We start from the raw sequence: 24336 nt of genomic DNA on the forward strand, positions 1-24336 counted from the left end.
CATTCACAATGAATGTACAGTCTGCATGACTTGATGTGTTCGTTTCTAAAGATGTATACAGTTAATACACTGTGTATATTCATCATTGTTCTACTTTCCCCTTCAACCCCCGACCCCCATTTACCACTTACCACTCCCCCTTCTATCTATATTTGGCACAAAATTATATGTACTTGTTAGAGTCTTGAAGCAACCCGTCTGTAATATTTTTCCATTACATCTTTTTTGTGGGCCTACTTTGCAAATGCGTGGCTCTGAAGTTGTGTTTTTGATGCTCTATGCTTCCGAGAATTCTACCCTTACCTATTATCTTTTGGAACATCTGTCGCACTTCCTTTTCTCTTCATGAACTTGGGTATATTTCCTCAGAGTTGATGATGTTAAGTGTCTATGTGAAATTTGCTTCAGGAAATGTGGTGCGGCCATTACTGCATCTCGACAGGAAATATATCTTGAATTAATTTCATAGAGAAATGATTTCAGAACGAACAGGTTGAAATAATTACGTCATATTATATATCAAATTGGCAACGTCATTATAGGTCATGCGAACAGAACAGGCGTAGGATCAAACTTTTCAGGCAGGAGGCCTGGGGCTGCTGGGTTCTTCCCCGGTGGGCCTGAAGGTCCTGGAGGCGATTCGAGGCCTCCTTGAGCTCCTGGATGTTAGCAACCACTGTTAGGCATTCACAGTACTTCGCTCTTTAATTGTCTGCCTTGTTATTTAGCGCCAACATTGAATCGTCCCTATTGGATATAAAGGTTATGGTTAGGTGTTACACAGGTTTAATAGCATACATTCAATTCGTGCGTAGACTGAATGCGGGAGATAGATTTATTGCCGACCTTTATTCATTTGGTAAAGTCTTGTTTTATTAATCAAACGTGTCATTTTATCATTGTCTTCCATAAAACATTTACCGTATATATAAAAGAACAATCACTTCAGATATTCCTTTGTTTAATATATGTTTACCTCAGGTTAAGAACAAAAAGGTAAATATAAAAGTAACATGTGTTCAGTACATACATCGTTTTTGCAGACGGCTGTATAGTATACATTTGACCTTTCTTTGATAGCTCAACTCAGTAAATATAAATCGAACAATCTTCATCGTGTCCTGGGCTAAAATTTCTCACTTTCGGGAAAGACAGTGCATTAACATCAGAAAGAAAGCAACAGCCAGAAACACGGAAATGTTCCAGATAATTCGATACTCTATGCTAGTTGAACGGAAAACTTGATTTAAGAAGGAAAAACAACTATTATTGCATTTACAGGAAATTAAGCGTGTATTACTGGTAAAGATGGTGTTAACGTACATCATGGACGACTTCTTGTATGAGAAATAGAGCCCGAAAAGTAAGACACAGAACTGCATCCTCGCTTTATGTTTTTATGTTGTTGTCCGCAAAAATATGTTAAATGTTAGCGGCAATAACAGTGTAAAAGTACAATATATTAGAAATGGCGGGATCATTTTAATGATATAGAACGGTCTAAGTTTATCATTGTGAGGCTCTACTGACTTTTTAAGACGGATAAGACTTCGCAAGTAAGACACAGAACGGTATCCACTTGATTGCGTTGCATGGCGACCCACTCGAAACTGCGTTGCATTAGGTTTTCGGCCGATTTTTCAGAAACAAACCCTAATATTTCCTTGAAAATACACAAGCTTTGTTTTAAGAGGTAACCCTTTACATAAAAAGTGTTTTAATAACTATTTGTTCCCTATAAACACTATATTTGATTCGATATTGTGAAAAACTGTAACAAAATTTCCTCCTCCCGCCGGACTGTACAGAAGTGTTTGAATAAACGGCACAAAGTTCAGCTAAATGGACACATGTGCTAAAAATGGACACATTTGCGCTTCAGTTGCACCCATCGTTTTCATTTGATTCGTTATTTAACGAGTAGAAATTCCTTTAAATCATACTTACAGGACAGGAAATTTATAGTATCGGCAAAATTTCACCATCTGATCTGCGTAAAATTCACCGCTCAAACAACGTTGGGACCACTTGATCTGATAATGCTTTGGCCAGTGTGAATAAGAACAACACACATAACATTCACATGCTTTTACCAAAAGAAAAATGTACTTTTCATAAAATATATATTTGATTGTCAAATACGGAAAAGATGATTTAGGTCAAAAGAAAATGACCGTTTAACATTTGGACTTACTGTTATGTTGAAAGAGTATACTGTAGTACGTGTTTATCTCGCCTAGAAGTACTGAAGTTATCAGACGTTCTTTTCCAATACAGGTTGAATCTTCACGTGAAGAGCTTCTAGACCATCCTTTGGTGACTGCATTACGACGTCACAAGTGGGTCAGTTTTGGACGTGTGTTCTATTATGTCAGCTTTGTTTCATACCTCATTTTCCTCGCGTTCCTGACAGGATACATTCTGGTGACGAAACCACCATATGCTATGTAAGATTTATAATTGTTGTTTTTCAATTTATACCTATCAATTAAGTATATCTCATGTTCTTAACGGAACAGGTTGTGGTGCCATAGTACTTATTAATATAGCGAACTGACAACTAGAGCTATGTAATTTAATGTTGAAATTCACCTGTAAATACCTTAGGTAGAAAAAGCTTAACAATAATAACACCAAGATATTTATATTTCATATATAACAGCATACTAAATTGTTTTATATAAATTAAATTTCATATTGACAGCGACAAGAGCAACTTTGCGAATGTTGCTGGAGATACAGATTGTGAAAAGTATCAAAACAGTGGAGTAAAACAAAATCTGTTTGCAAGCATTGCAAAATATGTCATACTTGTACTTGATGTCATCTATATCATAAAGGAGGTAAATATTGCTACTAAAACTTGTTTAAGAAATTTTGAGATTTTCAGTTCATATTTCATGGATTGTGTTTGAATGAGTCAGATGTTAATACGGATTATGTTTTTGTTGCAAAATTGGCCTCTGAAATGGTATATCATGCGTTTAGTTGTTTCAATTTATTTACGACTTAAATTATGCAGTCGTGCATCTACTATGCTAGAACTATTGATGAAATATCTTTAACTTTAGTCTTAAAGTTATCCGAAAACTAACTAACATCCAGTTAACCATCTTTATCTCTCGTGTTACTCCTAGATCTTGACAATATAACTTAGAAACCAAAGTAATTTTAGATAGTGTCAGGTATGTTAAAGACAAAAATAAAAGTACTTAATTTCAAAAACGTGACTAAACCATAACACTAATTTCTATTTCAGTGTATTCAAGCATTCCACGGAAGACTGAGTTATATAAACATAGAAAATATTTTAGAATTGTCAGTGTTCATTTCAAGTTTTCTGCTGGTCCTTGACATCGAATCATGTCAAGCCGAAACGGGATATAGAATGGTAACTCACCTATATAACTTTTTAATCTTTACATTTAAATGTATTTGCAGATGGTCATACAACCTACTTTCAACAGTGACTGTAATGAATACATGTATATGATATAAAATTATAAAAAAGCAGGAGTCATAAAACCAATTAAAGAAATTAATTTAATTGTAAAAGACGGTATTTGTACGTACATAGCACTGTAATTTACAGATTTAAACATTTATGCAATATATAGTGACTGTAGGTTGAAAAAGGAAAGCCTAAAGTAATCCAAGACAATGCATGGCTGATATGATTCACTTTTATATACTGCATAACTACTTATAGTTCAATGAAATAACCTAAACGTTTTTCTTTTCTTTCAGGACTGGCAATGGAATTTCGGCAGTATATCTATTGTATTGGCGTGGATAATGCTTGTGCTGTTTATTCAGAAGTTCCCTAAACTTGGAATTTATGTCGTCATGTTCAGATACATTCTGTACACATTCTTCAAATTCTTCCTCGTCTTTCTGTTGTTCATTATTGCATTTGGTTTGGGATTTTTCTGTCTTATACAAAATCAGGTAGGTAAACGCTATTTAAAGACTGGGAAAGACGTGTGATCTTTAAAAAATATTCAACGAGAAATTGCCCATTCTTTGTTAACAGCACAGAACGTCTGTAACTTTAGCAATCATTTTACATTTGTTTGAATTAAAGGCAAATTCCTCTTTATATTTCAAATATGATTATTTCTTATCGATCACAGCTTGTGTGGCACGGCTAACAAGAGCGTCTGTGAAAAAAATATAATATCTTTTAAGCTCACCTGAGCATTGCTTATGGTGAGCTATTGTGATCACGCTGTGTCCGGCGTCCGTCGTGCGTGCGTGCGTCAAGTCGTCCGTCCGTCGTCAACATTTGTGTTTAAACGACATCTCCTCCAAAACCAATGAATGGATTTTGATGAAACTTGGCCATGATGTACTTTGGGTGGTCCTCTACCAAAGTTGTTCAAACGGTTTCACTTGGTTGCACATAGGAGCTGCCAGAGCTAAAAATAGAAAAAAAACAACTTCAAACGACATTTCCTTCTAAACCGATGGTCCGATTTTAAAATAATTTCACACAAATGGTCCTTATGTCACCCTCTACAAAGATTATTCAAATCATACCGACCTGTCAAAAAACATGGCAGCCAGAGGGCGTGGTCACTTTTGCCTATATGTATATAGTGGAAATTTTAAAAATCTTGTATGAAACTGCTTGCCCGATTTTAGAATAATTTTACACAAAAGGTCCTTGTGTGGCCCTCTACCAAGACTGTTCAAATTATTTTGATTTGTCAAAAAACATGGCAGCCAGAGGGCGTGGTCACTTTTCCCTTTATGTATATAGTGGAAAATATAAAAATCTTCTTGTGTGAAACTGCTGGCAAGATTTTAGAATAATTTTACATAAATGGTCCTTGTGTGACCCTCTACCAAGATTGTTCAAATTATTTTGATTCATCCACTAGATGGCGTGGTCACTTTTCCCAATATGTATATAGTGGAAAATTTAAAAATCTTCTTGTGTGAAACTGCTGGCCCGATTTTAAAATGATTTTAAACAAATGGTCAAGGTGTGACCCTCTGCGAAGATTGTTCAAATTATTTTGATTCGTCAAAAAACATGGCCGCCAGAGGGCATGGTCACTTTTCCCTATATGTATGGTGGAAACTTAAAAAAAAATCTTGTGTGAAACGGCTAGCCCGATTTTAGAATAATTTTACACAAATCGTCCTTGTATGACCTCTACCAAGAATGTTTAAATTATTTTGATTTGTCAAAAAGCATGGCCACCAGAGGGCGTGGTCACTTTTCTCTATATCTGTATAGTGGAAACTTTAAAAATCTACTTGCTAGAAACTGCAAGCCCAATTTTACAATAATTTTACACAAATGGTTCTTGTGTGACCCTCTACCAAGATTGTTTAAATTATTCCGATTCCTCAAAAACATGGCTGCCAAGGGGCGTTGTCACTTTTCTTCTCTTAATCAATAATAGCTAGAGCCTTGATATTTGGCGTGTGATATCAGATTTGTAATGTCCATAATTGTTCAAATTATTGCCCTAGGTTCAAAAGTGTGTGTGACATGTATATTATATAGGCTAACATAGAAGAAACCTAACTCTGTACTTACACAAACACACATGAAGCCTTGTACACAGGTGGGCGCTTTAGGGTTAATGACCCTCTTGTTTTAGATTGTAACCTCAATTTTAATTGGTCCTTCTGCTCAACTTCTAATTTTGGAAACGGGTCAACAAAAATACTCGCTTACTGTGTAAATTTACGCACGCCGAGCGTGTAAATTTGCGCGTTGAGCGTGTAAATTCATGCGCGTAACGTGTATTTTATACGGTCAGCGTGTATAGTACACTGACATGGTAGCTTGAAGAAATGTCCATTTTTTAAATAACTACCTTGTAAGAGACATGAAATGTTGAATTGAAGTGATGTTACAATTTCTATAAATTGCATTGTTGAGCACATTAATCTTTACTGAAATAGAATTCCATTTAAGCTTGGTGAAGATGGTGTGAGGGGTGCTGCACATTTCAGTGCCTATCATGAACAGACAAACCGAGTCTACTCTGTTTTTGCTTGGTTGGGTTCTGTGGTTCCAAACAATCTTCTAGATTTTATTTGACAGGAAAATACCCACAACATTATTAGATATGTGACAAAAGTGTATACCGGGTGTTATTTTGTTGCAGACTCCCTATTCCACGGCCTGGAATGCAATTATACGGACCTCTGTTATGATGATAGGAGAGTTTGATTATAACGATATATTTCATGGCGAGGATGACATGCATTATTGGCTGACATACGTGTTGTTCTGTGCTTTCCTCATTGTCATGACCATCATCATCATGAACTTGTTGGTAAATATTCTTAACGTGTCATGTTTTCAGAACTAGCAACTTGAGTTGAGTAAATTGACCAGAATCTTGAACTTTTATGAATTTGACAAATTTGTGTTTTTCTGAGACTGCTGATTTCTCCCTTAACACATGTATAACATTATTCCTATCGGAGAATCGAGTTCTTACAGATTTGTCAGTTACCTTTGTTAGACCCTAACCGTCGTATCATCGGATGGGACTTCCTGTTTGCTCCCATCTCTCCATCTGCCACACAAAGTGGGATTCCGCGATGATTTTAAAAGTATAAGATATTTTTACATGAAACTTGGTACATGGATTGGTGGCAATATGGAGAATATGTATGTTCTTTTACTTTTTGATATGGTAAAAAAGTATGCTTTCTGCAGCAACAAATACTCCAAAATATGACAAAAAGAGGCAAAGTGGGATCCTGTTATAACTTAAAAAGTGCAAGATATTTTTTTCATGAAACTTAATACATGGATAGGCGCCAGTATACATATGCTGTTGCTATGCAAATATAGTCCAACAATTTGTGACTTTAAAAGTACAAGATATCTTTAAGGAAACTTTATACATAGATACATGGCAATATGGAGGATATGCACATTCTTTTACTTTCTTGCTTCGACAACAAATGTTGTTGTGGAATAGTCCAAAAAAAAACTCTTAAGGAAAAAGTAGATTCTGTGTTAACATCAAAAATTACAAGAAATTATTTCATGAAACCTGACTTAATAGATGGTAGGTTATTTGAAGAGCATGCATGTTCTTCTATAAGATTTCTATATTAAAATGAGGTTCCTATGGCAGCAAATATGACAAATGGCAAACGATCAGGGAACTTTTATCGCTGGGCATTAGTCTGGTTTCATTTGAAAATAAAACAGCTGTTTGTGTTATTGTGTAGGTTGGTCTAGCAGTTGACGATATCAAAGGCGTTCAAGATCAGGCAGCATTAAAAAGAATAGCAATGAAGGTATATAGTTTCTTATAACTATTATTCAATATACATTTGCTTAATGTTAATCACAGTTGGCATTTTTAAAACTTTTTTGATGTTTGTAATTTTAGTTTGCTGGGTTTAACGGCGCACCGACACAATTATAGGTCATATGGTGGATCTCCAGCTTTGGCGGGCACCTGTGTAGAACCACCGACCTTCTGTAAGCCAGCTGGATGACTTCCTCATTTTAGAGATATTACAATGTTTTATTGCTAATTTATTTGCAGCGATATTTGTTGAAATAACGATACGTAAAATAGAATATCTGATCCTGAAATTGTTTGCTTGTTGTGTTCATGTAGTTCTTAAAACTATTCCCCATACTTGATCACATGTACACGATGACTGCAACCTTGGTCTAAACCATGTATACAAAAAGAACTATGATAGGAGAAATTAAATATTTAATTGTCGTGGGTCGAGACCGTAATATGCCCAAACATTTTGTCTGCGCAGTTAAGGTTTACCTGGTGTGTCCTGTCTTCTAGGTAAAACTGGTACTGGACATAGAGAGGATTAACCTGAAGTTTACAAGCCGGTATTACGAACGTTGTTTGATGGAGTACTACGACGATTCCGAGGAAATGCAGACAGCGATCCGCCATTCTAAAGAGGTATATACATCTGAAACACAAATTTAATATCGGTAGTATTGGTAAAAAAATTAAGTTTTAAAAGAAGTAATTAAAATGGGTTTGTTTACTTTTTTGAGTTTTAAGCCGTGAAGCAACAATCCGTGTCATTATGGCAACTTTCCAGATGTTATTGGTGGTGGTCTGGTGGGAAGCCTCAGATGACTCTCGAGGCATGATTTCAGACACGGGGATACCTCGGCAGAACCACCAGAAATAGCAATGTAATCTGTAAACATAACGGGATTCAGTTGTGTTTTGATTTACTGTAAGAGGAATGCATAAATGAATAACAGCTTTTAAGAGTTATTATCCGAGATTCACAAATAACTTTAACCTTTAGCCTGCTGTCGGCAAGTGATTCTGCCTTTGCGACCAGTGCAGACCAGGATCAGCCTGCATATTCGTGCAGTCTGATCATGGTCTGCACTGTTCGCTATTCAGTCAGTAAATTGCAGTAAACACCCCTTCAAATGATAAATGGTACTGCCCAAATTGAATGATGGACCAGTCCATTATAGAAATTTAGCAGGCTAAAGGTTAAAAGGCATATTTTTATTTTGATAATACATGTAAAAGAATGTGAAGTAAAGGTTTAAGGAAACTATTGCACCATATCGAATTTATTTACCCCATATCATTTACTGCTTATTCAAAAAAAGGGACAGGAACATTGAAGTTTCCGGATACAGTATGCAAACATTAACCTTAATACAAGTGTAAATACTTACGCACATATATGAATGTATGAAAGGCATGGATATCTTTAATTCTTTACCACAGTTTGAAGATCAAATGCACAAGAGTCAGCAGAAGGTGTTGAAGAAGGTAGACAAAGTAAAAAATACGGTGAAGTCACTGAAGAATGATATCTCCAGGCTAGAGGATATGTTGGAGACAATCATGAAAGCTCAAGATATTACCATGCAAACGGACGATGTTTAGATTGTATGTCGTTGAATTGGTCAGATTTTGTAATGTACGACACTGACTCTACCAGGCGGTTCAGTTGATGTGATGAGTAGTGTATCTTACATACGGAAATGAAATAAAGGGATCTATACTCCTGAAGCTGTAACAGGGACTCATGTTGTACACTATAATTATGTAATAAATTGTGCCAGTGTATAAGAGTTGGTGCGTCTGACTGGCGGATAAACAATTCAACTTCTGTGCGTCCAAAAGTTTTATTCATTTGAATCTGTCTCACAATAGTTCAGAAATACTTGGTGTTATACTTCAAATAACACAAAGTTTATGCCATAAACTTTTCCATATTTTTACGAGTCATAAAACTCTAAAGATCTCAGAATCTGTTGTAAAATTGAAGGTGGCTAGAACTGCTTTCAAATTCGTTTTTATTCAAAGCCAAACTGATGATTTTTAATATTCTTGAAGTGGTTTATTTTTTATTAATTTTCGTGATTTTTTCCTTTTGCTTTAATCTCATATAATATTATTCACTAGTGCGAGAGGATACTTAGTTGTATATTCAGTTCTAGTTTCGTTATTGCAAAGTTTATTAATTTCATTCTCGGTATGTTTGTCATGGGACCAGTACCGATGCAACACGCATTTTTTACGTTGTCTTTTGATAGGTTTTCATGTACTACAGTACTTGGTAATTGAACAGTAGCGGTGCACGACATTTTGTGATACCATGAAGTTTCAAGGTTAAATTCCACTTTTAACGCTTTTAACTGTGATATGCATTTTTTTATTTTTGACATTTATAAGCAAACTTCTTAAGCACGTGTAAATAGCGTTGTACCATACATTCTATTTATTTTTGTCCTGCTGTGGCAGCTATTGTTATAAGGAATAACAGTAATTAAGAAAGCAACTGCATGACTCTTCGTTTTTAGCATTCGGTAATGTTTTGTAAATTTATGAAACAAAGCCACTAACGTGTTTAATATTTTGGCTTCCTTTAAGATATAAAAGACATTTTTGAATTTAATAAATTACCTTTAATTTACCTGTATACTAAATAGATTCAACAGAGGTTCAAGTTTATTTATTGAATAGTGTCTTGGTGGTTTGTGTAAAACTTTGCTCAAATTTAAACAACTGTTGTACGTTTCATATAAAACTTGTATATATGTTCCAAGCTTGTAAATATATAAATAGTTTTCCACGACAATCTGTAACCTGGTGTAGCATTTGTATCACTAGACTAGATAAATTCACCAGCAGTTAAAACTTTTCTAATTTTATAAAAAAAATATTAGGATGAAATAGTAATTAGAAAGGGGCTAACATTAATTTTCAAGGAGGGTCATGAAACATATAATGCAATCATTGCTTTAAAGTCTAAATGCAGTTTTTTTTCCACATATCTACACTTTAATGCACATTATGTATATTCCGTAAAATAACTTCTGAATCAAGAAGGAATTTGATTTTTATTGGGCAGATATTTACTTAAAACAATATATGTATAATCAATGCAAGAATCTTTGTCTTCGATAACGCACGATAGCTATCTGGCATGGGGTAACCAATGAATTTTAATGCATGAGTAAAATCAACGGAAATGCGAATCTGGTATGCCTGACAAATGGTTTTGTTTCAAAGTGATTTATAGAAGTTATTTAGAAGTGAAGGTAGTGACAAAATTACATTTGCTGGTCCTAATTCTTGGAATGTGTTTATACTAGCTTCATGTTTTTTCTTAGAAAACCCCTGCAAACATGATGCAGGAGATCTAAATTTGACCCGAATCTTGATTTTAATGTACATTTATACTTTTAAAATTATTAAAGCCGTTCATAATTAATTAAAGTCTGCGTATTTTATTTAGAAGATAGTACTTGACAAATAATTTCAGTGAAATTACAAAACGTTTCCAAGATGTCGATATTGTACAACGTGTATTAACATGTATGGCACATGGTCTTACTCAGTTTCTTTGTCCGTTTGGAAGATTTAAAGTTAAACTACATAAAGTAGATATTTTTATCATATGAACTGTCGAGGGGGCATCCGTGACCGAGTGGTTAAGGTCGCTGACTTCAAATCACTTGCCCCTCATCGATGTGGGTTCAAGCCTCACTCAGGGCGTTGAATTCTTCATATGAGGAAGCCATCCAGTTGGCTTACGGAAGGTCGGTGGTTCTACTCAGGTGCCCGCTCGTGATGATATAATGCACAGAGGGCCACCTGGGGTCTTCCTCCACCATTAAAAAGCTGGAAAGGCGCCATATGACCTATCATGTGTCGGTGCGACGTTAAATCCAACAAAAAAAAAATGAACTGTCGAGTTTGGTCCAATAGCACTGAACTATTTTACCATCAGTCATACGTTGAGGACTAAAGTTGTTTGAAAAGCAAAGAAATTTTATATCGGAAAATGATGTCATGACTTTCTTGAAAAAAATGCTAGCTAATCAAAGTTAATTTTTCTCACGTCATGCATTGCTTTGAATCTTTTTGAAATTGATATAAGAATCATTCAAGTAAGATTTATTTAGACACAACGTTGAATAACTTCATACAGTTTGAAATACTAAAAAAAATGTACGCACTATTTCAGTCCTGGATTAAGAAGATTTAATAGAACAGATAGCAATCTTTTTGTTTTTGTTTTTAGTTTATACATAATAAATTTTAGGTCGAAGGAAGTTCTACAACTTATATTAATCACTCTCGACACCTCATTCCTAATGGAATCCATCGCCACGAGGGTATGAGAGAAGAGACCAGTTTCCCTTTTAATGCTGAGCGCCAAGCAAGAGAGCTACTGGTACCTTTTTCACGGTATGACGCGGCCGGGGATCGAACCCACGACCTCCCGCACTTATCAACTTGTCAGAACATAGATGTCAAAATTCAGAACACAGAATTTCTAACCAAATTTATATTTTACATATTTCTTAAACAAACTCGCCGGCATTGTAGTTAGAAGTTAAAAGGGATTGAACACTAAACATGTGTTTCTCAAAGTCGGAAATAAGAAACAAAACATTCAACAAAATTGTATCACAATGTTCCTGCAGATGGGTGGGGTACTTGATAGCATCAATATTTGCTCGAAATTCATAAATAGTTATGGCAATCATTTATAAAATGCTTCTTGAACTGCTGTTTAATGTAAAGCATGCATGTAAATAAAGACCAAGATCAGCTTACACGTCCGTGCAAGTTGATCATGGTCTGCACTATTCGGTACTCAGTCTGTAATTTTTCAGTAAACACTCCTTTGAATGCCCAAATTGAAACCAGTGCATTTTAGAATTTGAGCACAGTAAAGGTTAAATATCACCCAATTTTTCATAAATTGGCTTGCTTTTTTCTTGTATACCTAAAGATTATAAATCATCAATAAAATTTTATGTTTGAATTGGTTTAAGGTTCTGACTTTATTTCCAGTAATATGGTAAATTATTTTAAAATCGGGCCAGTTTTTGTAGAGGAGAACATTTAAAGTTCATTTTTCAAACATTTTCATTAAGTCAAGGAAAAATAGTCCCGCCCCATTGTGGTTGTGTATTTTAACGAAACAGGATGATTAGAATGAATTTGGTAGATGGTTTTCTGTGAAATTAATTTGAAATCGCATCAGCAGTTTCTGAGGAGAATGTTGCTTTGGTTGCCATAGATGACCTGTATTTGAAGGAAACTGAAAAGGGACAATTTAAGAAACATTTCTGTGCAGTTTTGTTGAAGTTGGCTTAGTAATTTAGGGGAATATATTCCTGTGAATGACGGACGGACGACGGACAAACAACAACCCTAAAACGCACGATGAGTCCAACTATGGTGCAACTTTTACGGCCTTCACAATGCAATTAACGAGCTTGAAATAGCTTAGATTTATGGCACACAAAAATCCAAATACTTGATATCCCCTTTTATGAAGACATGCACTTAAGTGAAGTGACTTATACGCATGATTGAGGTTTTTACATGATTTACAACTATATATTGCTACTGAAACCAATCAGCTTGTGTTAAGAAAAATTGTCTGACAAAATCATTGATAATATCTAAGTCGCGGGTGTAAAGACGGACGGATAGTCAGATACCATTAATGTATATTTTATTATGCATCAAATTTCTATTACAGACATACAAATGGTCAAAAATAAATCTGAAATATACACTCTTATATCACATAAATATCATTCGAAAATAAATGTGAAATAGGTTTTCTATTTTTATAAACCACCACACTCCTATTGCGCATGCGCATGTTTACAAGAGATGATCTACTCAGTTTCAAGTATGTTATCTTCCTGTTGTTGAACTTGAACGTGTAAAATGTTCGCAAATCTTCAAATAAATCGTGGATTTCAAAAATGGAATATCTTTGCTATATTCGTATTGATTGTAATAGGTTAGTTATTTCTATAAATGATACGTGCTACTAAAGTGTATAAATTTGAAGCCATCAGACGTCATTTTTGATAAGTTTAACGCAATACCAACTTATTAAATTATTTTTATCACTTGCTAGATATATAACATTTTTGCTGTTGACACATTTATCGTTATTCTTTAAAGGGTCTTATTCTTTTCTTCGAGTCAAGCGAACGCCCTTCCCAAAGTCCGACCGTACGATTTTACAGGAGCAAGAATGTACATTTTTTTCACTGTTGAGAGAAAACAATTTTTACTGATTCGTGCCGAGAACATCCAACTTTTGTGAATATTTTATTTTGGCATTTGTTTAATAGAAAGAATTATAGTAACTGAAACGGCTTTTATTCACTATCAAAATTTAATAACTAGTATTTTCTTATTGGCTATTTCTAGAGCAAAGGAAAAAAAGAAAGTACAATACCTGTGGAACGCCAAGCACAACTTCGATAATTTATTGTCATTCGGCAGTTCTACCTTGTCCGTCGTAAGTGTTAACATGATTGTCACTTTAGAAAATGATGTGGTACCTTTTCAGTCTAATGCGGTTCGATGACATTCGTTATAATTTGTTATTCAACAATGGTAACAAATAAACAGCTGATCATTATAGACGGAATAATGTTCCCTGTAAAACTGTGCCAGCAAGCCGCTACTGGCAAGCCACGGACAGTGCCATTACTGGTTGAATCTAAATATGAAGAAAGAAAGCAGGCCTATATAAAACTAAGACCTCTGCTTCAAAAACGTTTAAAAAGACTACCGTGCTATGTCTAAGGCACTAGCCTTTAATTTTCAGAGAAAATATGAATTGCGAGCAAATATTGATGTTAAGTGGCAGGGGACAGTTTCGTATTTGGCTCGGGTACGTTTTATTAATTAAATAGGTAGATGTATTTTAAAGGCATATATATTAAAATGGTTATTTATTATGTTTATGTCTAAAATCTTACCTGAGGTAACGGAAGTCAGACGAAATAGAAACGTTATCCATCTATCCAGATTTAGCTTATTTGCGGAAAAAGTGAACAATTACGGAACACTTTTCTTCCCACCATTATTTTCGTCTGGTCACATGCTTTAAAAATATACATATGCTTTATGTCAGTAATTTGCAGATAATACGGTACAGGTCGCGCAAAGTGTGTTTTTTGGCCATTGTTTGCCTCAAAATTTAGTGTCCTGAAATTTTCTCGTTTTTTATCATAGAAACAACGGAATCAGCAAGCTAAAAATGTCACATGATGAAATACTAAGTATATGCAATTCAGCCGCTCAACACTTCCCTGGAATGTCTCAAAATTGGAGTTTTTATTATTTTTTTTCGTACTAGTATCGGCGCAGATTTGTGGAATTTTCAAATTTACTGCCCCTAGCCCCCTTATCAAGTACCCCACCCATCTGCAGTAACTAGTAGATATATTTTGTTTAAGAATCCGCTATGAATGCTTTGTTATATGTTTCTGACTTTGAGATACACATGTTTGGTAATCAATCACTTTTAACTTCCGTGCCGGCGAGTTTGTTTTAGAAATATGTATATATAAGTTTATTTTAAGTTTCTTTCAATATGTCCTTATACCACGAGGTGGACGCATTTGTAGTCGTATCTTACTGGATCAAATACAGCCTTCATTAAACGAAGCTCAACGGAATAATATGTAAAACAAAAACCTGCTCGTGAAAAATATGGCACAAATTAAACACTGTTTCTCGAATTCCAAGGGATGGAGCGTTTTACTTCGCGACAACCGAAATTCGACTCAAAAATATATTTTGTGCACGCATTTTCGAGATAAGACTTGAAATGTCTTCGAGATAGCCGGAATCTGAGGTAAACCAGTTCACGAGCAAGTTTTTGTTTTACATAGTGTGCCTTCAGTTGACAAAACGCATATAAGGGATTCACCTAACTGGAATAAGTTTCATCTGCACTGTCCTGTAGCTCTGGAGCATAGTATGGATACTAAGAGAGTAGTACATCGTTTTAAGCTGCTTCCTAGTGTTGTTTTTCTTTTTTGCACCGACCGTACTGTGGAGACCATGTTCTTGGAGCGTTGGTATTCCTGTCGTTATATTGGCCAGTTACTTATTTTCAACGGACTGATATAACATTTTCACTATTTATAGTTGACAATATTTTCGACAGAGTGGTATTTTTTCAGTGTTCTGCTATTCTCCATTTTGAAGCTGTAAATCTTCAAACATGAGCAGAGCGCAAAATGACGTCGAGCTTCACCCAACATTTTGCGTAAAGACGCCCACGTTTTAAAAACTGTCAGATACATTTTTAATAAAATTGAACAAGCGTACAAAATTTCAATTTTCATAATTAAATGTTATGTAGTAACATATAACTTTTTTAAAAAGCCAGATTTTTAGTGGTAGTATACCTTTTTTATTGTTTATCTATACACATGAAGTGTGAAGGCTTAATATTTACAACCCATTGCATAATACTGTTATACATATAAACTTGTTAATTTTATGTTAACATAAACTATATGAAGTAATTATTCAGGTTTTTTATTTAAATATGAAATCTGGGTCTAGCATACATTTAAGCATTGATATTTTAACCGACGCTTCAAAGTATGGTCAAAATACTCCATCATAAGTAATATTCAGGAGGCCATTTTTAGCTCGACTTTTCGAAGAAAATGTAGAGCTATTACACTCGCCCCGGCATCGGCGTCGGTGTCGGCGTCGGCGTCGGCGTCGCCGTTGGTTAATGTTTTTGATAAAGTCAAATATCTCTGTTACTATCAAAGCTATCGACTTGAAACTTAAAATAGGTATTTACTATCAAAGTCTACACCAGGAGAAACAATCCCCATAACTCTGATTGAATTTTGACAGAATTATGCCCCTTTTTAACTTAGAATTTTTGGTTAAAGTTTTTGATAAAGTCAAATATCTCTGTTACTGTTAAAGCTATTGACTTGAAACTTAAAATACTTATTTACCATCAAACTCTACACCAGAAGAAACAATCCCCACAACTCTGATTGAATTTTGACAGAATTATGCCCCTTTTTAACTTTTTAATTTTTTTTTTTTTGATAAAGTCAAATATCTCTGTTACTATTAAAGCTTTTGACTTGAAACTTAAAATGCTTATTTACCATCAAAGTCTACACCAGGAGAAACAATCCCCATAACTCTGGTTTGAATTTTGGCAGAATTATGCCCCTTTTTAACTTAGAATTTTTTGTTAATTTTTTTGATAAAGTCAAATATCTCTGTTACTATTAAAGCCTTTGACTTGAAACTCAAAATAGTTATTGTCTATCAAAGTCTACACCAGGAGACACAATTCCCATAACTCTGATTTGAATTTTGACAGAATTATGTCCCTTTTTAACTTGGAATCTTTTTTACTAGCAAAGCTCTAATTCAGAGTCAAGCACTGAGAAAAGTCGAGCTCTTGTTAACTTTTTTCAGTGAATTTCAGGTACCTATGCGATGATACATTTTAAGCAAACGACGCAAACGCTACAAACGACGCAAGAACCGCCACCGACGCAAACGCCACTAAAGGAGGTTTGTACAAAAACGAGTCTCCCTGCTGTGTATACCATATGTACGTGGGAGTTAAAGAAAGACAATGTAATTTCCGGGGAAATACATAGAACAGGACAATGGGAGCCGCACATAACACGAAAACTTTACACTGTTCTAAAACAAGATAGAAATATAACATTTATTGATATTGGTGCTAACATTGGCTATTTTAGTTTACTCGCTGCTTCCGTCGGGCAGGCAGTGGTTTCAGTGGAGCCCTGGACCAAGAATATAGAAAAGTTACGGAATTCCATTCGAAAAAACAAATTTGAAGGCAAAATTACTATTTTAAATAACGCTGTTTCAAATGATCGGGGAGTGATACATATTCATGCACCACACAAAGATAACCCAGGTGCTACAAGGTTGTTATCTGATGCGAAAGTGACTGGTTCCAACGTTTTCTCAGCTGCAACAATTACCTTAAACGATTTAGCGAACTACATTCATACTAAAGATACCATCATTAAGATAGACATAGGTAAGAACTGGCATTGTGAACTTTGTAAACACATTTCCGGTTTCAAAATTGAACATGAGGGCGGTAAGAAGGACGGTTCTATATTTAAGAATTTATTAATTCAAACGAAATATTTGATAACATTTTAGACTAATAGAGCTGTTTTCGTTTTGCTTAAATATAACCATTAAACATTAGAAGAAATGAAAAGCATGCTGATATATATTCAGTGTTATAAAGGAAATGTTTAAGTATTCGAGGAAACGAGGGGATACTGGATAAAATCAACTAAGTGGGGAATTATAGTACGTACAGTTTAGTTAAATGAACTATCTATTTCCGGTTTTAAAGGAAATGAGAGCACATGTAGCCTACATGAATCATTGATTGTTTTAATTATTACTGCGTTTCAGAGAATTGACTGTAGAATGTAGAGAACTAGTTATATCATACGACATATTCTATAAATTCACTTGTTTATTTCAGCAAAAAAAAATGATGCAAGATTATATTAAATAAATTTATGGTATATTTCCATATATGTATCAGCAGAAAATAAATGCAAGGTGTTAGAGAAATAGGGTTTTGCACTTTTGAATTTCAACGTTACATTTCAGCAAGAAATGTTGAAAATGAACGAAATCATTTGGAGAAATCGGGTGTACTATATGTTAATTTCAATTTCTTACTTCCATTTCAGAAGGAAATGAATGCAGAGCACTAGAGAAGTCGGACGAACTATTTAATAAATTCAATGTTGTATTCATATCTATGGAATGGGACGTAATGAAGAAGTTTGAAAATGACATTGGCACAGCTTGTCCACCGGAAAGTATAAAACAGATGGTGGAAATGTTGACAAAACGTAACTTTGTGCCCTACGGCTTTTCCAACAATTTACCACTAAATCCAAAAGAAATTAAAAAATGGACAGAAGTCGACGTATACTGGAAACCAAGACACGAAGGACGTGAAAAACAAAGTTGAAATACATTGCTTTTGAAAATTTAAAAGGCCAAATAGTTTGTGAAACCTCGAAATTCAGCTTTTATGACATTTTCAATTCCGATATTCAAACAGGCTTGAAATTTAATTCAAGCTCTAATTCGGTTCACTAATAGATTGGATTTAACGCTGAATAATTTACTTTCAATATTGAAGCTAGAATCATTTTCGATGCCAAATCGAAATTTCTGTTTCTGAAAATTTAAATTTCGATCTTCCAGCTGGCGCTAATTTCAAGTCAAGCCCGAAAGTCGGTATTCTTTCTTTTAATTTCAGTCTCCGAGTTTGCTCGAAATGTCAGCTACATATTTGTCCTTTTGAACATTTGATTTTTTGTCAACTAAATGGCCAAAAATTTCATGTCGTCTTAAAATTCAGCTTTTTTTTAAAAAAATCTATTTCGGTCACATAAGATACTCGAAATTAAATTCAAGCTCGAATGCACTGGCGCCAGATCAGAAAGAAATGCCTCTGTACATGTTATACCCTACCCCTAGGTATTCTATAAGAACCATGGTCATGAACGGGAAAATATACTAACCCATTTCAATCGCGTATTTCATACCTAAAACACGCAGGTCAGTAAATGTGTACTACTGATATTAAACAAGCGATAATTTATCTTCAATCGTGCACCAGTCACCTTGTCTCAATATTCCATATTGCAGAGATGCTCCGTATATTTTATGCTTTAGTCAACGTTACAGAAAAAACTTGCGTGAACTTCCCTAATGAACATCCGGTCTAGAGGTCACGACAGTGTGCACATGTTAAGCGAAATGTAAACAAACAAAAACAGAATGCAATATATTCACAGTTTTACGATAAGACTCGAAATGATGAATGAAATTCATCTTGTATATGGTTTTGAATTTGAAATCATACATAGTTATACATCTATGCTGTTTATTTAATTCATTTTGCACATTTATGCTGCATATAAACATTTTAGCGTACACGTGTAGTAAAATGACGACTGACATACATTTTCACATCAGCCAATCAGAGTGTGTCTATAAACTAGAACGGAACTTCACCAGGGAAGTTCAAGCAAGTTTTTTGAGTACCTGTGAAAAAAATATAAACTACACGTTGTTTTTCTAAGATAAGAACTACTGATGAAATGTGACCGGTACACAACGGAAGATAAATTACCACTTGTTTAATATCAATAGTACACATTTACTGAACTGCGTGTTTTAGATATGAAATACGCGATTGAAATGGGTTAGTATATTTTCCCGTTCACGACCATGGTTCTTATAGAATACCTAGGGGTAGGGTGTAACACGTAAGGAGGCATTTTCTTTCTGATCTGGTGCCAGTGCTCGAATGCATTTCAACATTGACTCAAATTTAACCCTAAATAATTGACTTTCGATATTGAAGATAGAATCATATTCGATGCCAACTGGATATTCTGCTTTCTGAAAGACCCAGCTCAATAATTTATACTTTTAAATATGCATAAAAACAATTTCATTTTCAAAAATCAGATTGTAAAATTCATAAGGAATTTATCAGCTGGATGAAACCTTAAGAAACTATTGGATTCATTTTAACATAAAAAATATGTATTACATTAGTGTTATCAGTATTATTAAAATAATGTGTTAGATTGCAGAAAGAAAAACTATAAGCTAAATAAAATTTTCGAAGCAAGGATTATGTACATTATTACTGTAGTTACTTACCCTTTTGTACAATCATTTAATACTACCAAGCAACACTGCCGATGGGGTTTTCTGCTCCAACTATATTCCCACACTGTCTTTGCTGTATTTGTTGTGTTGCCGTTGTTAAGCGAAATATGTTGCTATTGCTACACGCTAGTTGATAGACCTACTACTACCTTTCTTATATTTGTGTTGCTGCTGTCGGTACAGCCATGTCCTGTCATTGCAAATTGCAGACTAAAACTTGTGTGCATTGCTACACATACTTTGATCCCACCTGTGATTACTTATTGCTACTATTGTTGTAGTTCCTGTCATTTTGAAACATAACCTGATGCTGTTGTTGCAGTAGTACCGCTTCCACTGCTACAACGGAACTCATTGCTATTTCAGTAAAGTTGTAATTATCTTTAGTCTACACACTTACTTAAATATTTGTCACGCCAATGTTTTCTTTTTCGCCAAAGTCGCGCATAGGGGTTCTTTTGTATGTGATTTTACAATTATTAAGTGCGTGCAATAATTATACTGACACAGTATAAAAGTATAAGAATAACATCGAATAGCATTCGCTGATTTTTCATTTGTAGTAATATACGAAGAAAACATTAAGATTTGCATACGTGTGTCAACGTTTTATACTAGATCCTACATAACTGGAAACCACAACAGAAGCATTTCTATACATAACTGAAGACGAAATCCTTAAAAGTAATAACACTCAACTTAATCTTGATGCAATAAAGGCTAAACACGAGAATAATTGTCCATACTGTTCACTGCAGAAAACGATCAGACTAAAACATTTGTAGTGTCTAAAAAAGACACTTATGTTTCTGATCCCGCCCGTCTAGCTCAGTAGGGAGAACGCAGATCTACGAATCGTGGGGTCGTGAGTTCGAACCTCCGGTGGGGCTTAAGTGCCCGGTGAGGATTTGATAAAAGATATTGTGTCTGAAAGAATTTGTCCTCTAACTGATATTTGTGGAGAAATTTGCAGTTATTTGTAGAGAATAGTTCTGAAGTGGTACAAAATCCAGGAACAATGGTTAGGTTATCTACCCACCGTTATATAACTGAAATAAGAAACCCAAAACAAACAAAACTAATGTTTTCTTACTGTGTGACATGCAGGGAATAAAAACCAACAGTATGGATAATGGCTTAAACATCGAAAAAAAACAAACGAAGTTACATTCATGTTAACAAGTGTTAGATAGGTCATTAATATCTGAAAAGTTGCTTAGAAATTTACTTGTTTTTCATTAACTCTATGGCATTGACACAAGACCTTATTTCCGTAAAATCTCTATTGAATATTTTGTTTGTAAAATATGTGGTCAAAATATAATTACTGCTGACAGAGCTCGAAATGTTATGTTTGGCAGGCCTACGGGTCCTGAATACTTGCCCCAGCCAGTGACGCTTGTTCTTTCCACATTAGAAGAGCTCAATATCAAACTCTGGTTTGGAATATAAACAACCGTTTCCTATCAATTCCTGAGTTGCTGCAGCTACCGGGACGAACGGAATGTGGCAGATTACACAGATAAGACCGTTTTTATTCCTCTCATTCCCTCACATCCCCGTCCATCAAGCTTGTACTACTGTAAATGTGATAAAAGCTGTATGAACACAAAGCAGTAAATAAACAGATGGACCGGAACTATAAAGATGTACCTTATAAGTTCTTATATTTTAGTGACGTGTAGATATAATTTCAAAATAATCATATGATGGACAGTTCTTGGAGTAAGTTTCTGTATTGTAAACTGACTGCAAAATAAAACATCCTTCTTAAAGGGAATGGCTTGGCTAGTTGAGTCCAGAGAAGGCAATAATTTCAGGCTAGTGAGTGTCAGGTGCTTGAAAATGTAGTATATGTGTACGATATCCCGAAAATACAACTTTTTGTAACTTTTTTGCTCAAGCTGTATAAAGATTTTTGTATGTTAATTAACACTATCTCTTTACACACAAATGGGATCAGCCGCTACATAAATTTGCGGCAAAAAGTCCTCCACGATACCCATTTTGCAGACTTCATCACTTCGTTCGACATTGTCTCCTTCTGGTGAATATCACATCATATTTAATGGATGGAGAGTCAACATCTGTTGTTTTGTATCAAACTTCCTTTTTCGGCTAGATGACTTAATAATGTAGCCTTATTATTTTCCTCCTTGCTTGGAATTTGTTTCCATTCTTCTCCTATTACCTTAAACTACATACGGGGATGCAAACTAATATAATGGCTTGAAGCTGTACGTAGTTCTAAGTCAGTAACATTGTACTACTATAGAAAATTTAAAACGATAACCAACAGACTTGTTAAATAATCATTTTATTCAGACGAAAATGTCATTTGATAGCTTTTTAGTTTTATGTCACTCAGTATCAATTACAGTTACAATGTCGTTTACAGCTGAAATGTCACATACAATAGTCTAGTTGCTAAGAGTCAGTTACAGTTGTCATGTCACACACTCACTAGCTATGAAGTGTCAATTCCAGTTGCCATGTCACAAACCACTGTAGTTGGTAAGAGTCAATTAGAGTTGTGATGTCACATACACTAGTAACTTTCCTACGGTTTCTGTTCCATGTGGTTCTAGAAAATCCAGATGTGCACCGAATGGCGTGATTCGGTATGGATTTATACTGGTGTGTGACTCCTAAAATGAAGTGAACAATAAAATTATGAAGACTTTTAAAAAGAGCGGACTCAAAACTCCTGCATTAAAAACAGGATTTAGTGACGGGATTGTTTAAACTTCTGCTCTTTGTATTCCTGTGGCGTTTTATGCAAAATCAAAATCGTTTATACATTTATAGAAAGAAACTATAATATTATCAAATAGCGATGCTGATGATGGTGGAATTTAATGAAGATTGGCTTAGTGGGTTTCAAATGAGACATTATTAAAGCAGTTGTTTACAGACGGACAGACAAACGACAGACAAAAGAAAAAAAAACAATCCCTCACACGAAAGCAACCTTTCTCTACAGCAAGCCAATGCCAAATTCCCCAGGCACAAATTGGAAGCACAGAGAAACAGCTGAAAAAAGGCTCCTAGAGCGAGATGTTCAAAAAATATGGACGATGACGAGACAGCTAAACGCTGAAGACACATGGAGAGGCTCAACAACTTTGGAAGAGAATGGTGAACTGGTGACATGTAAACAAGCGGCAAACACTTTTGCCTCCAACGACAAAGATGTTTCCAACATTTTTTTTTTATTTTATTATTTAGTGAGACTTTTTGGAAATTATTTGTGTCAAAAAATGAATACAAGTAGGCCCTAAGGTGGTTATTGCTGCGCTCGCTGGGTAGCGCTGTGCAGCGCGATGCGCACTGGTGTAAAACGGTAACCCCAGGAAAGCCGTGCTGCCCTTCCTTATTTTACTTTTTTTCTGAAATAAAACTATTTCATTGGGCAAGGAAAACTTCATAACTGTTTAATAGAAACATTAGCGCATGTGTAATTGTTTGAATTTCGTTTCCGGGTCTCACAGGAAAGAAATGAGGAAAGTTTGAAAAGTACTTTCAGAAAAATTAGCCTAACGCACATTAAGGTGATGAAACCTAGATAAATTAGTTCAATAATACATAAACATTTGATAGAAATGCAAAATACAACAGTAATAGGGTGACAACATATGTTATTAAGCACAATTTTGGACAACGTTCTTTTTCAGAGGTATTTTGCCATATCTCGCAAAAATCTTGTATTCCTTACAATAATGCAAGAATTCATCCGAATGGAAGAAAAAATGTCAACACGGCAAGTGTTTGTTTGAAATCTGAGGGTAAATAAGGAATTGCACGGTAACTGAACAATTCAGTTTTTTGTAGATAAGTATTGCACCTATTTTGTTGTATTTTGTTGGATGAAAGCCTTGGGGAAATTCATAAATCGCTTAAATGTGTTTTATTAAAGACTATAATGGGTGGGGTTCATTTTCAGTAAATACTAGTAGAAAACAAACGGTTTGTTGTATTTTTTCAAGAAATTGTCTGCATGCAGTGATGCCTTGTTAAAGTGGTGTGACTGAACTTTATGACCATGTTTTAGCATATAATTGTGAACTTGTCTTTAGACTTAGTCTAAAAAGAAATGATGAAATGTTACATGATGCCATGAGTATATGAATGCTGTTCTTCATGAAATGACAATTTCTTTCTTGCAGTAATGAGTGAGAATATTGATTAAAGTTTTGTTCCAGCTTTACAGCATGATCATTGATTACTGGCTCTTCCACAGTCACGGATGATTGGTACCAGACCAATTGATTACTTGTCCATACTAACCTTCTGGCAAAATCGA

The 24336-nt window shown here is 34.8% G+C and overlaps 2 protein-coding genes across 5 annotated transcripts in view; both read left to right on the forward strand.

Annotated features, from left to right (window-relative positions):
* LOC123552026 (transient receptor potential cation channel subfamily A member 1 homolog) overlaps window positions 1-10724 on the forward strand; it is a 46230-nt gene extending 35506 nt beyond the window's left edge. For all 4 annotated transcript variants that reach the window (XM_053541557.1, XM_053541559.1, XM_053541558.1 and 1 more), the window contains 8 exons: window positions 2278-2447; window positions 2705-2843; window positions 3260-3391; window positions 3748-3948; window positions 6129-6299; window positions 7213-7281; window positions 7797-7922; window positions 8724-10724. In XM_053541557.1, the coding sequence (XP_053397532.1) occupies window positions 2278-2447; window positions 2705-2843; window positions 3260-3391; window positions 3748-3948; window positions 6129-6299; window positions 7213-7281; window positions 7797-7922; window positions 8724-8885 (1170 nt within the window). In that variant the 3' untranslated portion in view covers window positions 8886-10724. The remainder of the gene's footprint in view (window positions 1-2277; window positions 2448-2704; window positions 2844-3259; window positions 3392-3747; window positions 3949-6128; window positions 6300-7212; window positions 7282-7796; window positions 7923-8723) is intronic.
* A 2398-nt stretch (window positions 10725-13122) lies between these two features.
* LOC123552023 (uncharacterized) lies at window positions 13123-19993 on the forward strand. Its single transcript, XM_045341394.2, has 3 exons — window positions 13123-13278; window positions 16756-17346; window positions 18026-19993. The coding sequence occupies exons 1-3, from the start codon at window positions 13203-13205 to the stop codon at window positions 18310-18312; spliced, it is 954 nt and encodes a 317-aa protein (XP_045197329.2). The 5' UTR covers window positions 13123-13202; the 3' UTR covers window positions 18313-19993.
* Window positions 19994-24336: the final 4343 nt, after the last annotated feature.

The sequence above is a fragment of the Mercenaria mercenaria genome, chromosome 4 (genome assembly GCF_021730395.1).
Source record: "Mercenaria mercenaria strain notata chromosome 4, MADL_Memer_1, whole genome shotgun sequence".
Lineage (NCBI taxonomy): Eukaryota > Metazoa > Mollusca > Bivalvia > Venerida > Veneridae > Mercenaria > Mercenaria mercenaria.